The 19,435-nt window shown below is 35.7% G+C and overlaps 1 protein-coding gene across 2 annotated transcripts in view; it reads right to left on the bottom strand.

Moving 5' to 3' along the window:
- The window catches only part of LOC100651733 (tubby-related protein 4), a 29,696-nt gene extending 10,664 nt beyond the window's left edge, over nt 1-19,032 (bottom strand). The window contains exons 1-4 of one of the 2 annotated variants that reach the window (XM_020867147.2): nt 18,125-19,032; nt 10,642-10,809; nt 919-1,101; nt 364-471 (exon numbers count right to left, since the gene is read on the bottom strand). In XM_020867147.2, the coding sequence (XP_020722806.2) occupies nt 364-471; nt 919-1,101; nt 10,642-10,809; nt 18,125-18,220 (555 nt within the window). In that variant the 5' untranslated portion in view covers nt 18,221-19,032. The remainder of the gene's footprint in view (nt 1-363; nt 472-918; nt 1,102-10,641; nt 10,810-18,124) is intronic. The other variant, XM_048412478.1, reaches the window with a different exon arrangement.
- Between the last annotated feature and the right edge of the window lie 403 nt (nt 19,033-19,435).

The raw sequence follows: 19,435 nt of genomic DNA, 5'->3' as shown, positions 1-19,435 counted from the left end.
TTAATAAGGACCTCGGCAGGGTGCTTCAGCGAATGTTTGGAAAGTGGATAGCCGGCGACACCAAGTCGCGTATGAAATGTCAATGGTATGACATATTATCAAACCATTGACATGGATTTTCGTTTAGGGGATGCGTGAAATAATTTAGCGATGGCAAACGACATAACGTTCCATTGTCAATGAATAGTAACTTTGTCTAAAGTACTAAAAGATACTGGCCACGGATTGCGGGGTCTTCTTCGGTAAGCGGATTGTGACTGTGACACTGTGAGAGACCACACAGCACTTACCCTAGAATCTCGAAAGACCGAATAGAATCTACAAAAAGTTTCAACGTACATAATAATGTAATCCTTTATTTACCTGTTGATCGTCAGGCGTCCAAATACCACAGGTGATGGTAGCTTTGTCGTTCAACATTGATGACCAATACCTTTGACCAGCAACGCTGCCAACCAACACGAAACCATCCTGTAGGAAAAGAGCTTTATTCGTTTTTTATTTTAAATCATATGTACATTGTTGTTAATTTACTTATTTTTAATCTCAAGAACTAAACCTTAAGCCTTCTACTTTAAAGTTTCGAAGCCCGAAGTTTTGTACTTTATACGATGTTCGTCTTCAAAACGCACATTCAGCTTTTAAGGTTGATCCTTGAAGCTTCGAAAACTCGAGTTCTATACAACGTTAATTCACAGCGTTTACATCGAATCTTTTATTATTTTGTGATTTCGAAGTACCGGATATAGAATACGTTTGTTTTATTATTTATATGAACGAAAGTTACGAATTAGATCGGATTCAACTATCGTATGAATTTCGATTCCTTTGTTTCATTTCTAAGGAAAGTTTTCCATGCATCTTTTAACTTTCTTTCGACAAAATGTTCAACAATGGACATTTCATAAAACGAATTACCCTGTAGCATATAAGAGCCATTCGTCCGTCGTGAGACCATGAGAAATGAGTAACTGGGGTGCTTCTATCGTTGATCAGTTCTATGCTCCATCTTCCCTCGTACTTGATCCACACAAAGATCACGCCGGAACTATCACACGAGGCTAACTTTTGATATGGCTCGTTCCATTTCACTAGTATTACCTGTAACATAAAGTTCATTAATGTACATGTATAATAATAAACAACATTTCGTTAAAGTCATCTGTCACCTAAACATCGACGGTAATGAATCGTATTATTCACTCTCTTTTGTATTTTTTCCTTTCTTAGTCCTTTCTTTTCTATCGAGTTAGCAAAGTATTGCTCTCGGCGATTCGATATACCAAAAGCGAAAACCTTTAATCCGAACCAAGTTCTAGGTCAGTTCGTTCTACATAGTCTGAAAACACCAAGGCCTCGTCATTCATAGTGTAATTTGCCTTGAGCGACTGGTTTTACTCACTATCAATCACCGTTTGTAGCATGTGTGAAATCACCGCGGCGTAGGCAAATTAAGATCAAACCTTTAAATATAAACTGTCAAAATTAAAATTTTATTTCAATAGGCGATATTATAAATATGATTGCTGAAAAATTTTATTTTAATATCGCCTATTACAGGAGAAACAAGTGAAAAGGTTTAAGAATTTCAAAACTTGTAATTTTTTGCTTTTTATCCTACAAAGCATATATCTAACGAACCTTTCGTCTCATCTTAAAAGTAGCTTACAAACAATGAACAATCGTTCTTTATTTCGTTTTGTTATTTCTATTTGTTTCTTCGTTAGAGAGATGTATTACATTCGTAAGATGAAAGATAATCCGAATGTCGGGATCAGTGTCTCGCGAAAAGATTTCAACTGCAGTCAAGATTTCAATTTGGTCTCTGCATTTTCTCTGCATTGAAGTAAAAAACCATTAGACGGAAACACGAGGTTTGCTTTCTCAACGATCGTCTTCTCCTTATTGCGACGTCTAATTTCAAGTCCTGCGACAGCCAAACCGTTGTGTTCTCATCTAATTATACTTTTACCAACAGCTCATAGATTCACACTACCATTCTCAATATTCTCACGAGCGTTGGGTCCGAGTTAAGTGGATAATCTTGTATAATTAGTATTTTAATAATCTATTCAAAAGTGGAATCAGAGTCGGTTATCAGAATTCAACGATCAGAAATTTCCTTCGAACTTCGACACCGATTCCACAGCCCTCGAGTTTGCGACGCAAATGCAATTTCTTTGATACCTCGGAAATTCAAAGTGAGTAATGTGTACATACGTATACATATGTATATTAGACATTTTTCTTTTATATCGGAATATAAAAAGCAGCGCTCGAACGAATTACTCAGGCATACGTTCAATACCATGAACTTTGCTTAGATATATGTTGCATAATCCTTTGAGGACAATCCGCGAGTAGTTAAATATGTCCTCTGCATCACGTTTTCTTTTTCGTCGGGTATGTCGCATTCCCCCGATTGTGTAATTACCACCCATTCTCTTCAATTTTTCCTAAGAAATTAGTTAACCAGGCATGCGTCGTATCGTCAATTAACGCTCGTCGCGTCCTTTGATGAAAAAAGAAAGGGAAGGAACGAAAGTGCATAAATCCGTGGTACCATTCCATGATCTTTTCTCAATCTTCACCAGCATTCTGTTTGTGTCGCATCCTAGACATAATGCAACCCTGGATCTTTACTACCTCTCGTTCTTTGTTTTTTCATTCTTTTTTTTTTCATCTTGCAAGCTGAAGATGTCTGCTGTATAACGAAACGTCTAACGCATTGCAGTAAAAACTGCGGCAATCTAAGGCGGCGGTATTTAATATTTCTCAGCCAGCATGTTTCGTTAAATCAATGATGTTCCTTTTCACACAGTCAGTCTTTTTCAATGTCAAGGTAAACGTATGCGCCACATATCTGGAAGGAAAAGATCTGTCTACTCTTTTTGGCTTCATTTCCATATTGCGTGATATATTTTCTGTCCCGGCATTTACGTCTCAGCTGGTCCAAATATGACCTCGCGTCGCAGCTTGACGCGACGCCAGGCATGCCACACCAGGTCAAGTTCCGAGTGTCGAGATTTGTAAGATTTATTCACGATCGGCACACGCCAGTAATTCCATTACTGTGCTGCGTCACTTCGCTTTTTCAAATAAATTAAAATAAATATAAATAGTTTGAAAGTGGAACGATCTGTTCGCTAGATCTGCAGTCAGCACGAAAAATCTGTAGTCGAACGAATAAACTAAAATGATTTGGACGTCCTGTATAAGTACGCATTTCGTGTCATGTGTATGTTTCGCGTTATAAGCATAATCCATTCACTCATGTTTGGGCTTTGGTCGCTCCTCGTAATTAATTACTTCAGAACGGCGTACTCTTTTGGTAGAATTCGTTAAGCGAGTTCCTTGCATCCAATGCTTACCAATGTTCATTTAACATCCCGCCTAGTCGTTCCTTTATTACAAAAGTTGAAGTTGACGATTTTACGACAAGATCCTATCAGAAAATTAACAAATACCTATTTTTGCCTCTGCGGTTAAGCATTTTTATGGCAAAAATCGAATATACATTAAATATTCTAATTGAACAATTCGTATTTTGCTGACTAATCTTACTGATTTAATTAATTTTTAAATATTTATTTAAATAACGTGCACATAGCATACGCTTAACTAAAATTATTAGAGGGTAATAATTATTATTCCCTCTATACGATTAATTCGGTTTGCAAAAGTCGGATGAAAAAAGGAAAGGAAGATAGAAAATAAAGAAAATTGCAATATAACGATTGCAAAATAGCTGCGAAATTAGAAATAAGAGAATGATATGAAAATTGCAAGCCGTAATTAATGAGCTATGATGGCAAAACTAGCACGTATAATCGTGGTATTGATTCGTAAAGATTCGAACCGTAGTTGGTACGGCCTAGAACAGAAATAACTGACAATACATGCATGTGCCTGTGAGTGTCCGCTTATACATGAAACTATTTGCAGAATAATATGATTCTGTTGCACGATTGCTTTCTTCGGCCTGGTTAGCTAAAATTCGATTCTCTTCCTATCGATCACCGCCTAGGGTTCGTTTGTCTAGAAGTTTAGATGCCTAGATAGATTTAGGGTTTGACGTTGCGCGCTCTTTACTTACATTTTACATTCCCCGAGAAATTTATCGAAATAATTACATGTCTTATCGCATTTCTCCTTTTTTTTTTATTGTACAATAAGATTGTGAAGTCCATTCCTGGTGGGCAAACAGCTCAATAGAAACAGTTTTTGTTCGTGTTACGAATAAACGACGGATGTCTCGACGGAATGTCAAATATGGAAATAAGTGACCCGTCAAATATCGCTTAAAATTGCTGCGTCAAATTAGCTTAGATTGCCGGTGGATTCCTCCGGCTTTACAGCTCGATTATATTGATAAGACACACGGTGGTTGCGTGGTTAATTCAACGTTACTCTACTCGTGGAAGATACAGGTGGGTTTCTCATTTCTTCGTTCGTTTGCTCGATATAATAGAATTTATTGCGCAAAACGACTTTAAAGCGTATTATGCACTGGCATAAAATCCATAGTTGTCCATCAAAGTTTTGCGAAATCGAAACGGAATTTCTATTGAGCAGCAGGTGAAAAGAAATAAGGTGGTTATGTAGGTAAAGGAGTTATTAACATTAGCGATACTTTTTATGTACTATTAGATTTATTATTATTTGCTTTTCACTTTCCAAACGTTTATAATATTCATAACGTATCGCATATGTTTCATAAGTTGATCGATTAATTGTGTGTAATTGTAAGTGAATAAATAAGTCAAATATCTAAACCTATTTAAACTTGTTTTGGAGTTATCAAAAAAGGAATGATCAATTAATAATAGAGGTAAATATAGCATAATAAATAAAATCAATAAATCGTGTTATATCGTCTGATCCTGTAGTTTTCATTAATAAATTACAAGCATATACATAATGTGTATGCATGCCATTCTGTACACTTATAAAACAGAGCGAGGAAACTGAAATTAACATGTTCAATAAATATGTACAAAGTAAAAATCACAATATGTATATATCGTTACTTACTACATACATAGGTACATATATTAAAATAACGCCACAAATTAATATAGTTGGCCATGTACATACAGAAAATAAATATAACTCTATGTATTTAACATTTTATTATTTACATTTAATATTTCTTTTATTCTGAAACATAATTTCAAAGGAAATAATGAATATTACCACGAATAAATATTTCGGATTGAATAAGAAATCTTTTAAGAATGGGTCAAATAGAAATAGTAAATAGAACATAACAAGTAATCATCATCTTCTGGCCTTAAAATATACATTCTTCAAGACTTTATCTCAAGTACTTTTTCACAATAATATATCGTTTGATCTTCCAAAAATTTTTAATCCCAATTATAATATTTTTACAGATACATACTGTACTATGTATAGGTAAATGCAAACTGTTCAAAGTATATAAACTCGAGCAAATCAATGAAATGAACGTATAAACATATATACTTACGTGCGTATACATAATTAGGTAGCCGTTATTTGCGATTGTTGAACTGACCAATCGAGCGGCGAATTAGGTAACGACGTTAAATGATACACACTGACAATGAGTCAATTCGGCATACACAGGAACAATGAAAGAAACCCATTTCGATTTTAATCAAGGCGCTTGAAATTGGAATATCTTTGAAGATAGGATTGAGAACCACTATCCTGAAACAGCACTGCGTGTCAGATCGATACCACGTTGGCTACCCTTAAACTCTGAAATGTAGACCGAAGTGAATGAAAAGGACATGCTCTAGTCCTTTACCATGATTCACGAAAAGCACGAAACTGAAATTCATGTAAATAGTGTTATTCACATTTAAAAAGGACGTGGAGGACGTGATATGTTATATTATTACGTTACGCTAGTTTTTGAACAATTAACAATTTCTGATTAATAAATAACCTGTAGTTTAAAAATTGGCAATACTATTTAGAGGTTTAATAAGCATCGTTTTTAACGTTCCTGATTTTAATTACACTGGTTAACAAAAAATATCGTATAATACCTATAACACCTATATACAACATTCATAAGAGTGGAGAGTGGAAGGTGCGAAGAAATGCACAGCACAAAATGTATTTGAAAAACCCATCGTTTGTCTTATGTATTTCTTTATTGTATTAGTTACTAGACATTTTACAGCCCTTGGTTTAAAAATTTACATACGTATAAAATTACTGGCTATCAACCACATGCGATAATTTCTGTTGTACTATCATATCGTGTTGTATCTTTTTTTGTAACATTCGTTGATTAACGAATCTTAAAGATGGTGTACAGCTGTGTGTTACGAATGTTTAGAAGAAGTTAATGAACGAATGAACGCGATACTGACACGCAGCATGCACGTGTGAATACGTGCTTCGATGCTTTATATATAGCTGCATATACCGTAATTTGGATTTGATTTAATTAACGGCAACATAAATTCTAGACTTTAGAATGCGATAGATGTTACAATAACTTTAGCTACACCTCCACCAACACTTTTCTAATTAAATCTTAAGAAAATGATGTTAGGTAAGCAAATAATTGATGTGGTAAATAGAAAATTGCGATGGTATAATTACAGTCGATCCTTTTTCGTGATTTGGTTACAATCTAAATTCAGAAAGAGCAACGTCATAATTGACGTTACTCATTTTGCAAATGATTATTTTCCGTTCAATAATTTTTGTAAGAAATGCTTGTTCAATTCAATTCACATCGTTAAAAGCGTTATGAAATATCTCATTGGCATCTGATTAATAAGAAACAGTAATATTTTCAAAGAATTATTTGAATAAAGAAATTTAAACGGTACATATATTGAACAAAGTTATCAATAATTCGTTCGTAATGTAATCACGACTTTTCGCAACGTTTTCAACAGATAAAAATTTGATGCAAATTAGAAAAGTATTAGTACTAGATAATCTATACACACGTGTATGCATTTAATTCCAAAAATAGCTATTAATTATAAGATAAATGTCGAATCAGTTTGATTTTATCGTACGGAATTATAAACATGCTCGTATCAAACAATCTTCTGTCTTGCATTTTTTATGAATAAAATGCTACTGAACAACGCATAATGAAATCTAAAAATATTACAATGAAAATGTAGTAGAGACAATTTTTACCAAGGATATTAAAGTATTAAAGTTAAAAAGGTTTCTGTCCGTAAAAAGCGGTGAACGCTTATAATAACCGGGACAATACTGATAAGAACGGTGAGACACTCGTCGCTTTGGCGCGATGTTCAGTCACCGGGAATTATTGTCAGACCAAAGCTCCGATTGTCTGTTTTCCGAAGGAGTAAACGTACCAGACCAGTCACAGCCGTCTTCCTTTGCATCTGTAAAGCGCGGTAAAGACCACGAGACAAGATAAATGGAAGAATGGGAGTGCGTATGAGCTTACCTATAATACTCCCTCCAGGTATGTATGTACGTATGTATGTACATGTGTATATATATATAATTCTAAGTAGGCTCTCGAGTATCTACGAAAATAAAGACGCGATCAAAAAGTATGATTTCACGACGAAAAGATGATTAAATGTTATATGGATGGTGAAATATGTCCTAATAACGTGTAAAAATGGGGCAAGAGATGAATGCGTGGAAAGTGAAAATCCAGTGGATTGCACGTTGGCAATATTAATACATATTGTATGTGACGAGCTGATGGAAGATTTGAAATGCATGTGCCACTCGATGCGCCGTCGCGTTGCGGTGCTGTGAACCTGTCGCGAAATATGTATTTCATGTAATTGCGCGACATCGAGCTGCCAAACAGTTGCAGTTCGTTAAAACAGCCTACTGAGCCTACCGCTTAATATCGATTTATATCTTCGATAAAGAATTCGGCCTCGTTTACATCCAGTTTACATTTATATACAATGATTTATATACAATTATTTATCCTCGACGGAAACTTACACGAAAAGGAACCCTGTCTGAAGTAAACCCGGTGAATATAGCCACGCAGCGGATTCTTCCCGACTAATAAACTGCACATTCAGGTGCCAAGAGCTCTATCGTTTCTTCCGTAATGTCTCAGATTGCTTATATCCAATTGAATTTTGTTTAAATTACCTTAAACATTTGATTTCTATCAATGGAAATTTCCCCAGAAATCTCAATATTGAAAATAGTATCTAAATAAATGGTACTTATAATATAAATGTAGTATCTTAAATGGTCTTTAGAGGAAGGACAAGTAATGATGTTTTGGTTTAACAAATGATATTCAAAACAACGAACTGATTACGATATTGTCGCACGTCTTATTCTCATACTCGGCTCTCGACTTCCCGATTCACACTCTCCGGCTTCTGCACTCGCTCACTCTCGCTTCTCAACTCACACTGTGTCCGACTTCTCAACTGACTAACACTGTCTTTAGCATCCCTTTGTCTTTTCCCGCCCTATCGCGCACGTGTTCCGCAAACGCCCGTGGCCAGGGTCACGCAGGCCTTTTCCACGAAACTATTCACTTGAAAGGACCGACGACACATTGATGAACCCGACGATGCCGCGGCTCTCGCGACATTGTTTATGATTCGGCCGATATCTTAGGCCTTTTTGCCCACGATACTACATAAATAGATTATAAATAAATGTTATAATAAATATACATATGTAAATCAAATATTACACGAATCTCCAAATAGAATCAACTATTCAAAGTATGTATTATTGGTAGAAACGTTTTTAGTTTATTTAAAATACCTAAATATTCGAATAATACAACTAAAAAGGTGAATTCCATGCGTAATGAATTGACGCAATGCGATGTTCAAATTCCGGTCGTGTGCCTTATGGACTGAAATTCATTAAAACGATTTGCACGAACCATATCACTAGCGTTCACTTCGATTTACTGACATCACCTAGCCCAAAATATTCCGTACGAGTCGAAAATATTTTTTATCCAATATTATTTATTGTTTATTGATGTTATTCATGGCTCGCATGAATTCATCTTTCCAATTTCTTTCTCGATTTTAACGCGCTCGCGCATCATCTAATCTAATGGGCTGCCATGCAATGGGACTGGCTTCTATATACGCTAGCACAATGTTCTATAGCTCCTCATGGGCTTCGTTCCGCAGCGTCACAAAATGGTTCGCCGATTGAAAATTGTTGGGTACTCGTATCACGACTGCACCTGTCAACGTGTTCTACCAGTGACTTAGTATATCGAGAGGCCGTGGTTGAAGCATAAAATCGAACCTCCTTTGGCTGTAAAGTACCGATACGTTGTTTCATATAGTAACAGATTAATAGCAAGGAATCGTATGAAAATACAGAAGGACTAAATGCGGTGCTTTTACTGCTGACTCGTTATCATTCTCTATTTTGTTCCGTATGTTCTGGTTCTGTTTCATTCTACATAAACGTGAAATAATCGGAATTGCGCGGCATGTTTCAGACGAGACATATTCGTATTAGACTGCGCTAGGATGGCTACACTCTCATATACACCTCATAAACAATATCCTTATATATACAAACACGAAGCGTATAGCACGATTAAAAACAGAACTCAGATACGTCGGCTAGAATAATAGGAGATTCGCTGGTAGCTGTTATATTCACGCGCGGTTTGAATTATTCGAAGACTATTCCATCTTTGTTCTCTTATTTTCTTGGTAATATATCGTTCCAATTTTCCAAAATATGTGTGCCCATGTATTTAACACGTACAATAATCAATATGATTTAATCAGTAATTTACTTATTTTAGCTGTTCAAATAAACAACGCTGGGCCAAGTGTACCTATTTCAAGATCTATACTTTTCATGGATCTATACCTCAGACTAGCCATATCTTCCACTATACATATAAACGTTCGTTGTTACGCTCGTCGTGACTTTTTATATGGTTTCGATAATATGATTGACAGACATACACGACGATGTATAGTATACCGGGTACATCAACGTAGTTAGTTTACTGATAATCTCAGTTACTTTTGTTAGCGATTGTTAGTGGACTGATTAAAAATATTTTAAACATATTAAACATCTTAAAGCATCATAGCTAGTAGGATTTCCTGCGTTGTTGATGTTTATCACCTTTAAGACTAACTTGGAAAGACTTGATTTCTTTTATTCTATTACGCTGCGTTTTCACTCTTGATTATACCATAAACGTATATAAAATACAACGTATATTAGTTAGAGAAAATTGTTTCATTATTTACTATAAATAAGGAACTATCGTATCAAGTTCCAGTTGAAGAGCCTCTGTTATAACAATGAGAATCAATAGTAATTAAGCAGAATTAACCGCGGAACGTCTTCGAACGTGAGCCGAGGTAACTTTGATTCTTGGACAGGGAAGCACTTGCGACCTTGACTCGGAAACATTTTAAATCAATATTCTCACAGGCTGACATCGTTTCCACAGAGATCGTAGGAATATGCCAGGAATTAAAAAGGTCAACGCTTTTTATTAACCGCTCGAGTAGCTCGAAATCAGGGTACAGAGAAAATGAAATTACACTTTGTTGTGAACATTGCACTTTCATTGCGTTTACTACGGTCGCGTAGATCAGAAATAAGAGAAGGGAAAGATAGAATGTACATACGCGAGCGTGACGAAATAAAACTTACCTCGCTACGGTGGCCTCGAAGGTTGTAATTTGCCCTTAGCGGAAGTTCTGTGGCTCTTGTTCGACAATGGGACGTGGTAAAAGTCACTCCCACCAGACCACGAGCATTACCAGTGGCCAGCCATCCTTCCTGGTAGTAATTTGTACGGTCCAGTTTCCATCCGTCGTCCTGGTAAATACAAGAGAAACCGCCATTATTGCCGTTTACTTCGTGTTTATCGGAAGATCTAAATCATAGATATAGATCTAATTTATAATTTTTAAACACTGTTAACACACTACTGGACTAACACAGTTATCATTGATAAATTAATATGTATGTTTTATATCGAATAAAGTCTTTGATGGATATATTACATTTTTAATCGCATACAGCAGGTTTTGATGGTTTTTAAATATTTGTTACTTTGATATTTCTGAAAACATCATAAAAGTAGAGTGCATATTGGTAAAGTAATTCAATATTTTGAAACAATCGTCCAAGAAACTGAAAACGTTAAAATAGTGGATTAAATTATTAAATGAAACAAGTTTTTATTTCAAATTTCTGATTCAACATTACGATCCACACGATCGTATTATACATACATAACATATTTTGTACATACGTGTACATGATGTACATTCTGTACAATGCATATACTGCGAAGCGTACGAAGAGAAGATTCGAGCGAGCATTGATTTTCACACCTACCAGTATCGGAATTAGGGGTTTTAAAGTGTTTTAAGCGATATGTCGCTGCATTATGTATTCCAAGCAGTTCTAACATAGACACTATTTAATGGCCATTATCGCGCGACCAGGTTGTAACAAGAAATTAGTGTTGAACGAAAGTAAATTCACAAGAAACATCATCTTGCTGGTGTAGGAAAATGGACGGAATACATGCTGAAACATGCAGCGATGCATGCATCGACATCTCTCGAGGTTTCATGAGATCAGCATCAGATTCAATTACTCTCAATATTTAACGATTTATCGCAATTTGTGGCGTTGACGTATCAACACGTTTTGAAACACGTGTTCCCAAATGTCTGATTATTTTCCGACTCCAGTATTATTACCTACTACAATGATAGGAGGCACAGATTTTCTAATTCCGCCTTATTAAAAGAACTAAAAACGAATGAATAGAGTGATTACAGAACTATTTATATATGTGTCGGGTTGACGTTAAGATTAGAGTTAGGATTAAGGGCGTGAAACGAATCCTCATTTGCATTAGACGTTATCATTATGCAATAGAGGAGATATTTACTAGTGCAAATATAATTATGATAGAATTTGACAAGTAATCGCGATAATTAGATCTCGAGAAGCTAATGACAATGATCCTAGGCTCAACAACGAATCCGCGGTCGACGGGATGATAGATGTACGTTCTCACAAAGTCACAAAGTCACAAAATATATCGAGTTGCCAGGTATCAGAAATAGTATCTAAACATTTTTATTGCTGTTTCTATAAACCATTTTTACCGAGTAAGCACGTAACCGCGTATTTGCATCGCTAGATTTTCTATCCAATTCGTATCGGGCTCTAGTTCGTTATTCAATAACAATGGCCATGTTCTTCACTGGCTTTCATTCATTGGCGTTCGCATTCCTTAAACTGAAACGGGAATAATAATCTTCACGATCGATCAGCAAGCCAGAAAAATTCGCATTCGGTCAGCTCTCGGCACTCCTCTCGATATTGGATGGATTTACACTCACGCCACCGCCGTATTGCGTGAACTCGCACACACAGCTCTACATTCTACGTGTCTACTAACACAATCTACTTACTATAGCTCGGTATGTATTACTATTCGTTGGCACGTAACTTTTCCGCTTAAGCGCGGCTGCGTTAGGTGGCGGGGTATTCAATGTTACAAGGGTTTCACCCTCGGACCTGTCATTATGTACATGTAATTACTCCAACCAGCGCGAATCCTTAGAAAAAATAAGAAGGAAATAAGGGCCGTCGCGTCGTCGAGACAGATTTCAACCAACTATAACCATTCAGACCGTTCGCTAGTCGGACAAAGAATCGCTTCAACTTTTAAACATTTTCCAACACCGAATTGCTAATTTTTCATTATATGCTCCAAGATTAGGACTTGGCAAAACATTAACATCTCTTTTCTTTCCCACACGTCTTTCATCTTTTTTTATTATTCTTATTGACATACAAAGAATTTAATCAATTATTCTTTAAAGTAATTATGCAGTTAAATGCTAGCCGACCGTCTGACAGCGGCCGAATTAATACCACTACCAATCCAATCCAGTTTAAAAACTATATTTTTGAGTATAGCTCGAATACTAAGACCGGCCGTCGGTTATATCGATAGGAAGAAGTTGTTCAGTATGTTGAGCTTCATAACGTATTTCAAAATCATCAAATTCGGAGAATACGTCACACATCAACAGGTTGGCCACATTCTTTAACTAATTAAAGCTAATGAATTTAATTAATTAGTTAATTATAACAAACGATATTAAACCTTATGTGTCCTTGATACAGTTTAAAATCAATTAATAATCAAATTACTAATTACAAGTAATTTAATCTAGTTGGATGATTCTATCCTGACTGTCCAGATATTTAACTAACCAATCGATGAACTATCAATTACATAACGAACTTAATTATTATATTCGTAATTATTAAACTTTCATAATATCTTACCGGAAGTCTTTCTCTCGTTTTCACTGTCTTTACTCCTATGTTTTACGCACCATCATCACTGCCATTACGACAATCAAATAGTCGCTTCAATATTCTCGATTTCGCACAAGTATACTCGAATAAAACCATACAAAATTCTCCGCGTCCCTTAATATTTTTTTACCTACGAAGAAACTTATCAGTCTTCTATTAACCTACAATAAAACCCGCATCCGATATACGATATCCCTTTAATCGACAGGATAATCTAGATCCGAGTACTAGATTGCGCTTTCGATTCGATTCATAATCTTCAGCGTTTCTTCGTTATCATGAAATTGCAAATCGTTCTGTCAAAAAGAACATTTTGTTGTGGAAATGTCAATTTGTTCGGGCAGAAAGCAGCCATTTCGGGGGAAAAAGAATCAAGAATGGCTTAAGGCTTAAGACGAAGAACAATAGAACCACATACATGAAATAAGGACTAAAAGTATGTGTTAAGAAATAAAAGAAAAGAAATTAAAGATACGTTTTCAAATTGTATGACTCTTTTTAGAAGATGGTCACTTATGACCTTACAGACTTTACTTTATGTCTAGGCTTTATGTTTACTTGATAAATATAATTATTGAAAATATTAATCATTAACATGTTCAGTGCGGAATGATTTTTACAATTCCAACACCAATGACGAAAACTTTCTCAATTTTTTTCACTTATTTGGTCTTATAAAATAAAAAAATAGTTGAAAATATATTGGTAATTATTATCGATATCTCATTCACATCACCGATATCGATGATTTTTGAATATGTTCTAAATATTTTTAATTTAAACAATTTTAAACAATTTTTTCCCATACATGTAACCACCACTCGGATTTAGTCTTCAACACGTACTACCACTACAGTGAATTCTAGCTGCAACTGTATGACAGTGACAGCGTATTCGTTAGTATGGTAGAAGGGCGTCCCATGATGAACGGATAAAATAACACTTAACCTATACATATAAACTATAAACAAAAAATAAGAATTACATTTGGGTTAAGAGTTATTTTATCCGATCGCCGCGCCGTTGCACTGCTCCAAGGGGCGTACTCTGCAACGGACGCACAATTATTGGCAGAATTCACTGCAGTGGTATCAAAAGCTTTTTACGAAAATTTCGAAAACTAAGACCGAGCAATGGTTATATATAGGTATAGGGAAAAGTTGTTCAGAATCATGCTCCTGACAATATATTCGAAAATCATTGAAATCGGCGAGGTATATGAACTCAATTATTACCTATGTTTTGTTTAATGTTGAAATTATTAACTTAATCAAAAATATGAAAAAACAACGATGTCGATACATGTACCGAGTTCGTCATCAAAGAAAAAATTAATTAAATGAAGACACAAATTAGGTCTGTATTATAAGAGTAACACACGAGATTTAATTACCGATCCGTTTCTGGAGGCAAATGCAACAGAAACGTTGACAAGTAGACATTGTAGAAACAAAACAGAGATCGTCGGATGACGATTACAGCGATAGGAGATCTAGCATAAAGATCTATAGCGGCCGTCGACCGGTCGTAGGCCGAGACCGCTTGATACATATATGTTCCAACTTCATTACACAAGCGCATCTTCCGCTCGATACATATATCGATCTCGCACTGAACGTGTTAAGAAGTTTCTTTCGACGATTATAGTTTTCTTTATATCTGATTTAACCGCTACAAATAATTAATTACAGAGGGTGTCATTGCAGTTGTGAGGAGTGACTTTTCTAAAAAATAAGTCGAAAATTCAGTACAGAAACTGTATCTTTACTGTAATTTTTTACATGGATTCCATCAAAGCTAATATTTATATAAAAAGGTAATAATTTAATTATAGTTTAATATGAAGAAAGTCATACAGGAAAGAAAGGACTAAAGAGATCCGATTTTCCTTCACTTACTTCCAACACAAGCACCTCAATTTCCATAAGTATTGTATCGCTTAAGTTAGTTAACGGAAGGAAAACTGTCCAGAACGTCCATAAAAAGAAAGAGGAAGAAATTATCATCGAGTTATCCGGTGAGTACACGTGCAGTGAATGAAATGAGTAAATGAAACCTAATTTATGAAGTTGTCGATCTAAAGCTATAACAAAATATTTCCTTTCTTTGGAAAAGTTCTGTTCCATAGTAATCTTTCGTCAGAAATATGAATGATATTGTTAATGATAACGATAACGATAACGATAACGATAACGATAGCGATAATCAACGATTAGTGACCTGTTCAATGAATGGGGAAAATTCGTTGATCAAACAGCACAGAAAACGTAATTAATTCTTATTGATTGCGTTGAACTTTGAGGATCGAGTTAATCCTACATAGGTATAGACACGAGCGTTTACTTATAGCAGCTTCGTCTAATCATGCAACGTGTTCATGAATCATTGCAAACGCAAAAATACATCTGATTAAGGTAATGAATATTTCGGGAGTAATCTTTTTCCATGCCAAGACAACTTGCGCAACAGGAAATTTTTTAGAATGGTCTGTCTTTGCATCTAAGCATAAGAATATCAAATGGTAAAATTAAAATTATACGTTTTCATATATTGTATATGCATTCTTTTAAGAGAACAATCCCAAATTCTCAATTGGCAGTATTTATATATTTACACGATTTCATACCATTTTATGAATCGTCTCGAAGACTGAATAAAATCAGTTTGTGTACAGGCAACGAGCGCAGCCATTAAGAATCAATAAACATTGTATTCTCCCCAAAGTGTACTCAATTTTTCCTTACTATCTCTGCGGGAAGGTTCAAGATAGCTGCATCTTTCAGTGTCGTTTCAAGAATTACTCGTATGTGACAAACTACGTTTGTGAAAAAGAGTGAAATGACTGTTTTGTTGAATCGCAGAGAGATCTACTATTCGAGATACGAAGCACAAACTTCATCTTTGCCTGATCGATTTGATTACATACGAATGTACACATGTATGTGTGTTTCGTCACCCCTTCGAATTTCCCGCTCCCTTGACCAACTTAAGTCGTTTCTATGTGACGTACGCGTCTCCGCTCTGTCGCGACGAATTCCAATTTCTTCGATTACGCTGTGATGCCACGTCCCAAAATCCTCGCTGGTATCATTATATAGGATCGTAAAGCAATGAGGGAAATAATTGAAATATACGTTTTTAATCTTGTTCTTCACAGTCACTCGTAAAAATAAAAAATCACTAAACAATTATTTTTTAAAACAAAAATTACCGCTGCAAACAATCAGTTATTTTGATCTCTAATTACATATTGTATTCTTAAGAATAGGCTTAGAGATGATGGATTTAAGTATGTATGTACCTGATAAAGATTGGAAAACTTTATTAAAGTTTATCTATTATGTAATTGTTCTAATGAAATTTATCTATTATTATGTAATATCTATTATGTATTATTGAATTTAATCTATTATGTAATTATACCTAAATAACATGTAACGAAGTAATATTATATTTGAATTTAATATACCCTAATATTTTTTTCTGTATAGTCAGCCGCAACTAAGAATCAATTTGACCGCAATATAACCTTTTTATTATATATTATTTAACGTATCTCCTTCTTTTATTTTAATTATTATTCAAATCATTGTGAGTTTCTTGCAAAATTATAATTGTCCAAGAAAATCCATACCACCCTTTTTCTAATAAAAGTATAATCATCGAATCACAAGAATCGCGACTTTCATCTTGAAAACACTTTAAAAAGATGCGAGACAGGGTAAATTCGATCTGATGCTGTTGTCGAGGAAACCCGATCGAAAGACGCAACAATCTAGGAACGAACCGGTACGATAATTTCATGCCGCGTCCAATGTCAGTTAACCGGTTTACACAGAACAAATAATGATAAATTGATTCGACGTTTCTATGTACGGTAGCAGAACGCGGTTCTTATAACTGCTATGTTCATCCTGTGTGATATGTATCTTTGAGACGCTGCCATAATCGCTGTAGTTAATTGCTAATCATATTTCTTCTCACGTTAGTTAAAAATAGGAAGCAGAAGTGGGAAGTAAATGACGAATCGAATGGTCTGCTTGCATTCAACGCAAAGACCATATTACCTAGAGTTTTAATGACGCCAATCATAGCGAAAAGTGATACTTATCAGTTTGTGTTTAATGACTCGCGTTTGGTGTGTTACCAAAACTAGAGATGATACTGGGCAATTTGGTAATATAAAAATCTAGAGCTAAAGGGAAAACAATTGGAGAAAATTACCATAGTGAAAACACAATATATCGGCTTTTATAGCATTTGCTGATACTGAGTGTGACCGTTGGCACAATCTTATCGTGTCATATTGAGATTATTGACTCGATTCGGCTATATATCTATATAATACAGTGTATATGTTAGAACGATAATTTAGGCCAGGCTTCATTCTGTCGGTATGGTACACATCTTTTAGCAGTAAGAATAAAATAATTTTCTATTTGGAACTCATGAAGTTTACTAGTTTTTATGCTATATAGAATAGAAATGAGACGTTGCTTCAAATAAACGTATCTACCTCCTGTTTTCTAATCCATCTTTTTCTTTTTGTTTATGTCCAGTAAAAAGAATTTACTAACAATTTTGGAACGATGAAAATCTTTTATGCCTAATAAAACCTCTTGAATATTTTCTTCACTCAATCTAATTATCTCAATCTATAATATATCAATTATTATAGTATGAACCTCCTTTACATCATTGTAATGTATCAGGTAATGTATTATATCCAATTAACGCTGTAAAATACACGGAATCGTTGAAAGAGTAAGTCACGTACCTCCGGTGACTCGTCCGGCACCTTGCCCATCCAGCTGAGCGACAAGATGTTACAATCGCACTTGGCATTGTTATTCTTTTCAAAGTACAAATGCATTATCGCGTTAACAGTTGCGAAAGTTTATCAAGCCATCGAAGCAGGCATCGATCAATGCAATCGTCACTCAGCTAAGAAATGAAGAACACCTCATGCGAGCTTTTAATACCACTAGTCCATTCTACAGATATCCATTTCTCAAGCTCGAGTCGATTGTTGGTCGACAATCGAATTCCGCTCTAAATCCGTCGCTCGATCTCCAGCAAGTACGCGACCAAATTGTCAAGTTTTTCCATATTGATCAGATTATAGCAGTCATGTGTATCGGCTCCTTTCCTTCCAACTCTCTTGAAAAATCTCTATAAGGGAAGGACGAGTTTTCATGAAAAATCAAACGAGTGTCCTAGACACGGGCAATATTTTCGTCCGAAATCATCTCATTCGATAACCATTTAGTCTTCCGAGAACTTCGTGGTCCACATGTTTCAAATGAATCACGTCAGGCTTACACGATTGAGTTTTCGTCCAAAGTCATTTATATCGTATCACGGTCGCCATTTTCCCACTTGCTGTAAGTCCACCACCACGTAGTATCGCAACGACGACGACGACGACGACGACGACGACGACGGCGACGACGACGACGACGACGACGACGACGACGGCGGCGGCGGCGGCGACGACGACGACGACGACGACGACGACGACGACGACGACGACGATCCGATGTAACGCGGCAAGATGCGCGCGAGCAAGCGAACGAACAATCAAACAACCAGCAAACGAATTTCGTGAGCTTTCAACGCGGCCGAACGTCCGACTGAAAGCTCAGCCAAAGCTGTCGCGCACGAGGCATCGCCGCACCGCGTTTTGCAAGCTTATTGATTGCGCGCCGCGCTTCTTTGCCTTTCTGGCCACCTATCGGCCTTTCGCTGTGTTAGATCTACTGCAAAAGCTTTTGCGCGCTCTCATCACCATTTTACAGCGTTGAAATCATACGAGGCGTTGATAGTCGTTTCGTCCCCAGTTACACACTGGGGTAACCCTTAGCCATGGCGGCAAAATTCTTCTTTCAACATCGAAGCCATCAATTTGTAACATTTAAACTATTGATTTATACATTTAAACCGTTAATTTCTAACATTCAAACTGTTAATTTATAACATATTAGCTATTAATTTATAACATTTAAGCAATTAATTTCTAACATTTAAACTGTTAATTTATAACATTTAACATATTAATTTATACATTTAAACCATTAATTTCTAACAG

The sequence above is a fragment of the Bombus terrestris genome, chromosome 15, assembly GCF_910591885.1.
Source record: "Bombus terrestris chromosome 15, iyBomTerr1.2, whole genome shotgun sequence".
Classification (NCBI taxonomy): domain Eukaryota; kingdom Metazoa; phylum Arthropoda; class Insecta; order Hymenoptera; family Apidae; genus Bombus; species Bombus terrestris.
This window is presented reverse-complemented; position numbering and strand designations above follow the sequence as displayed.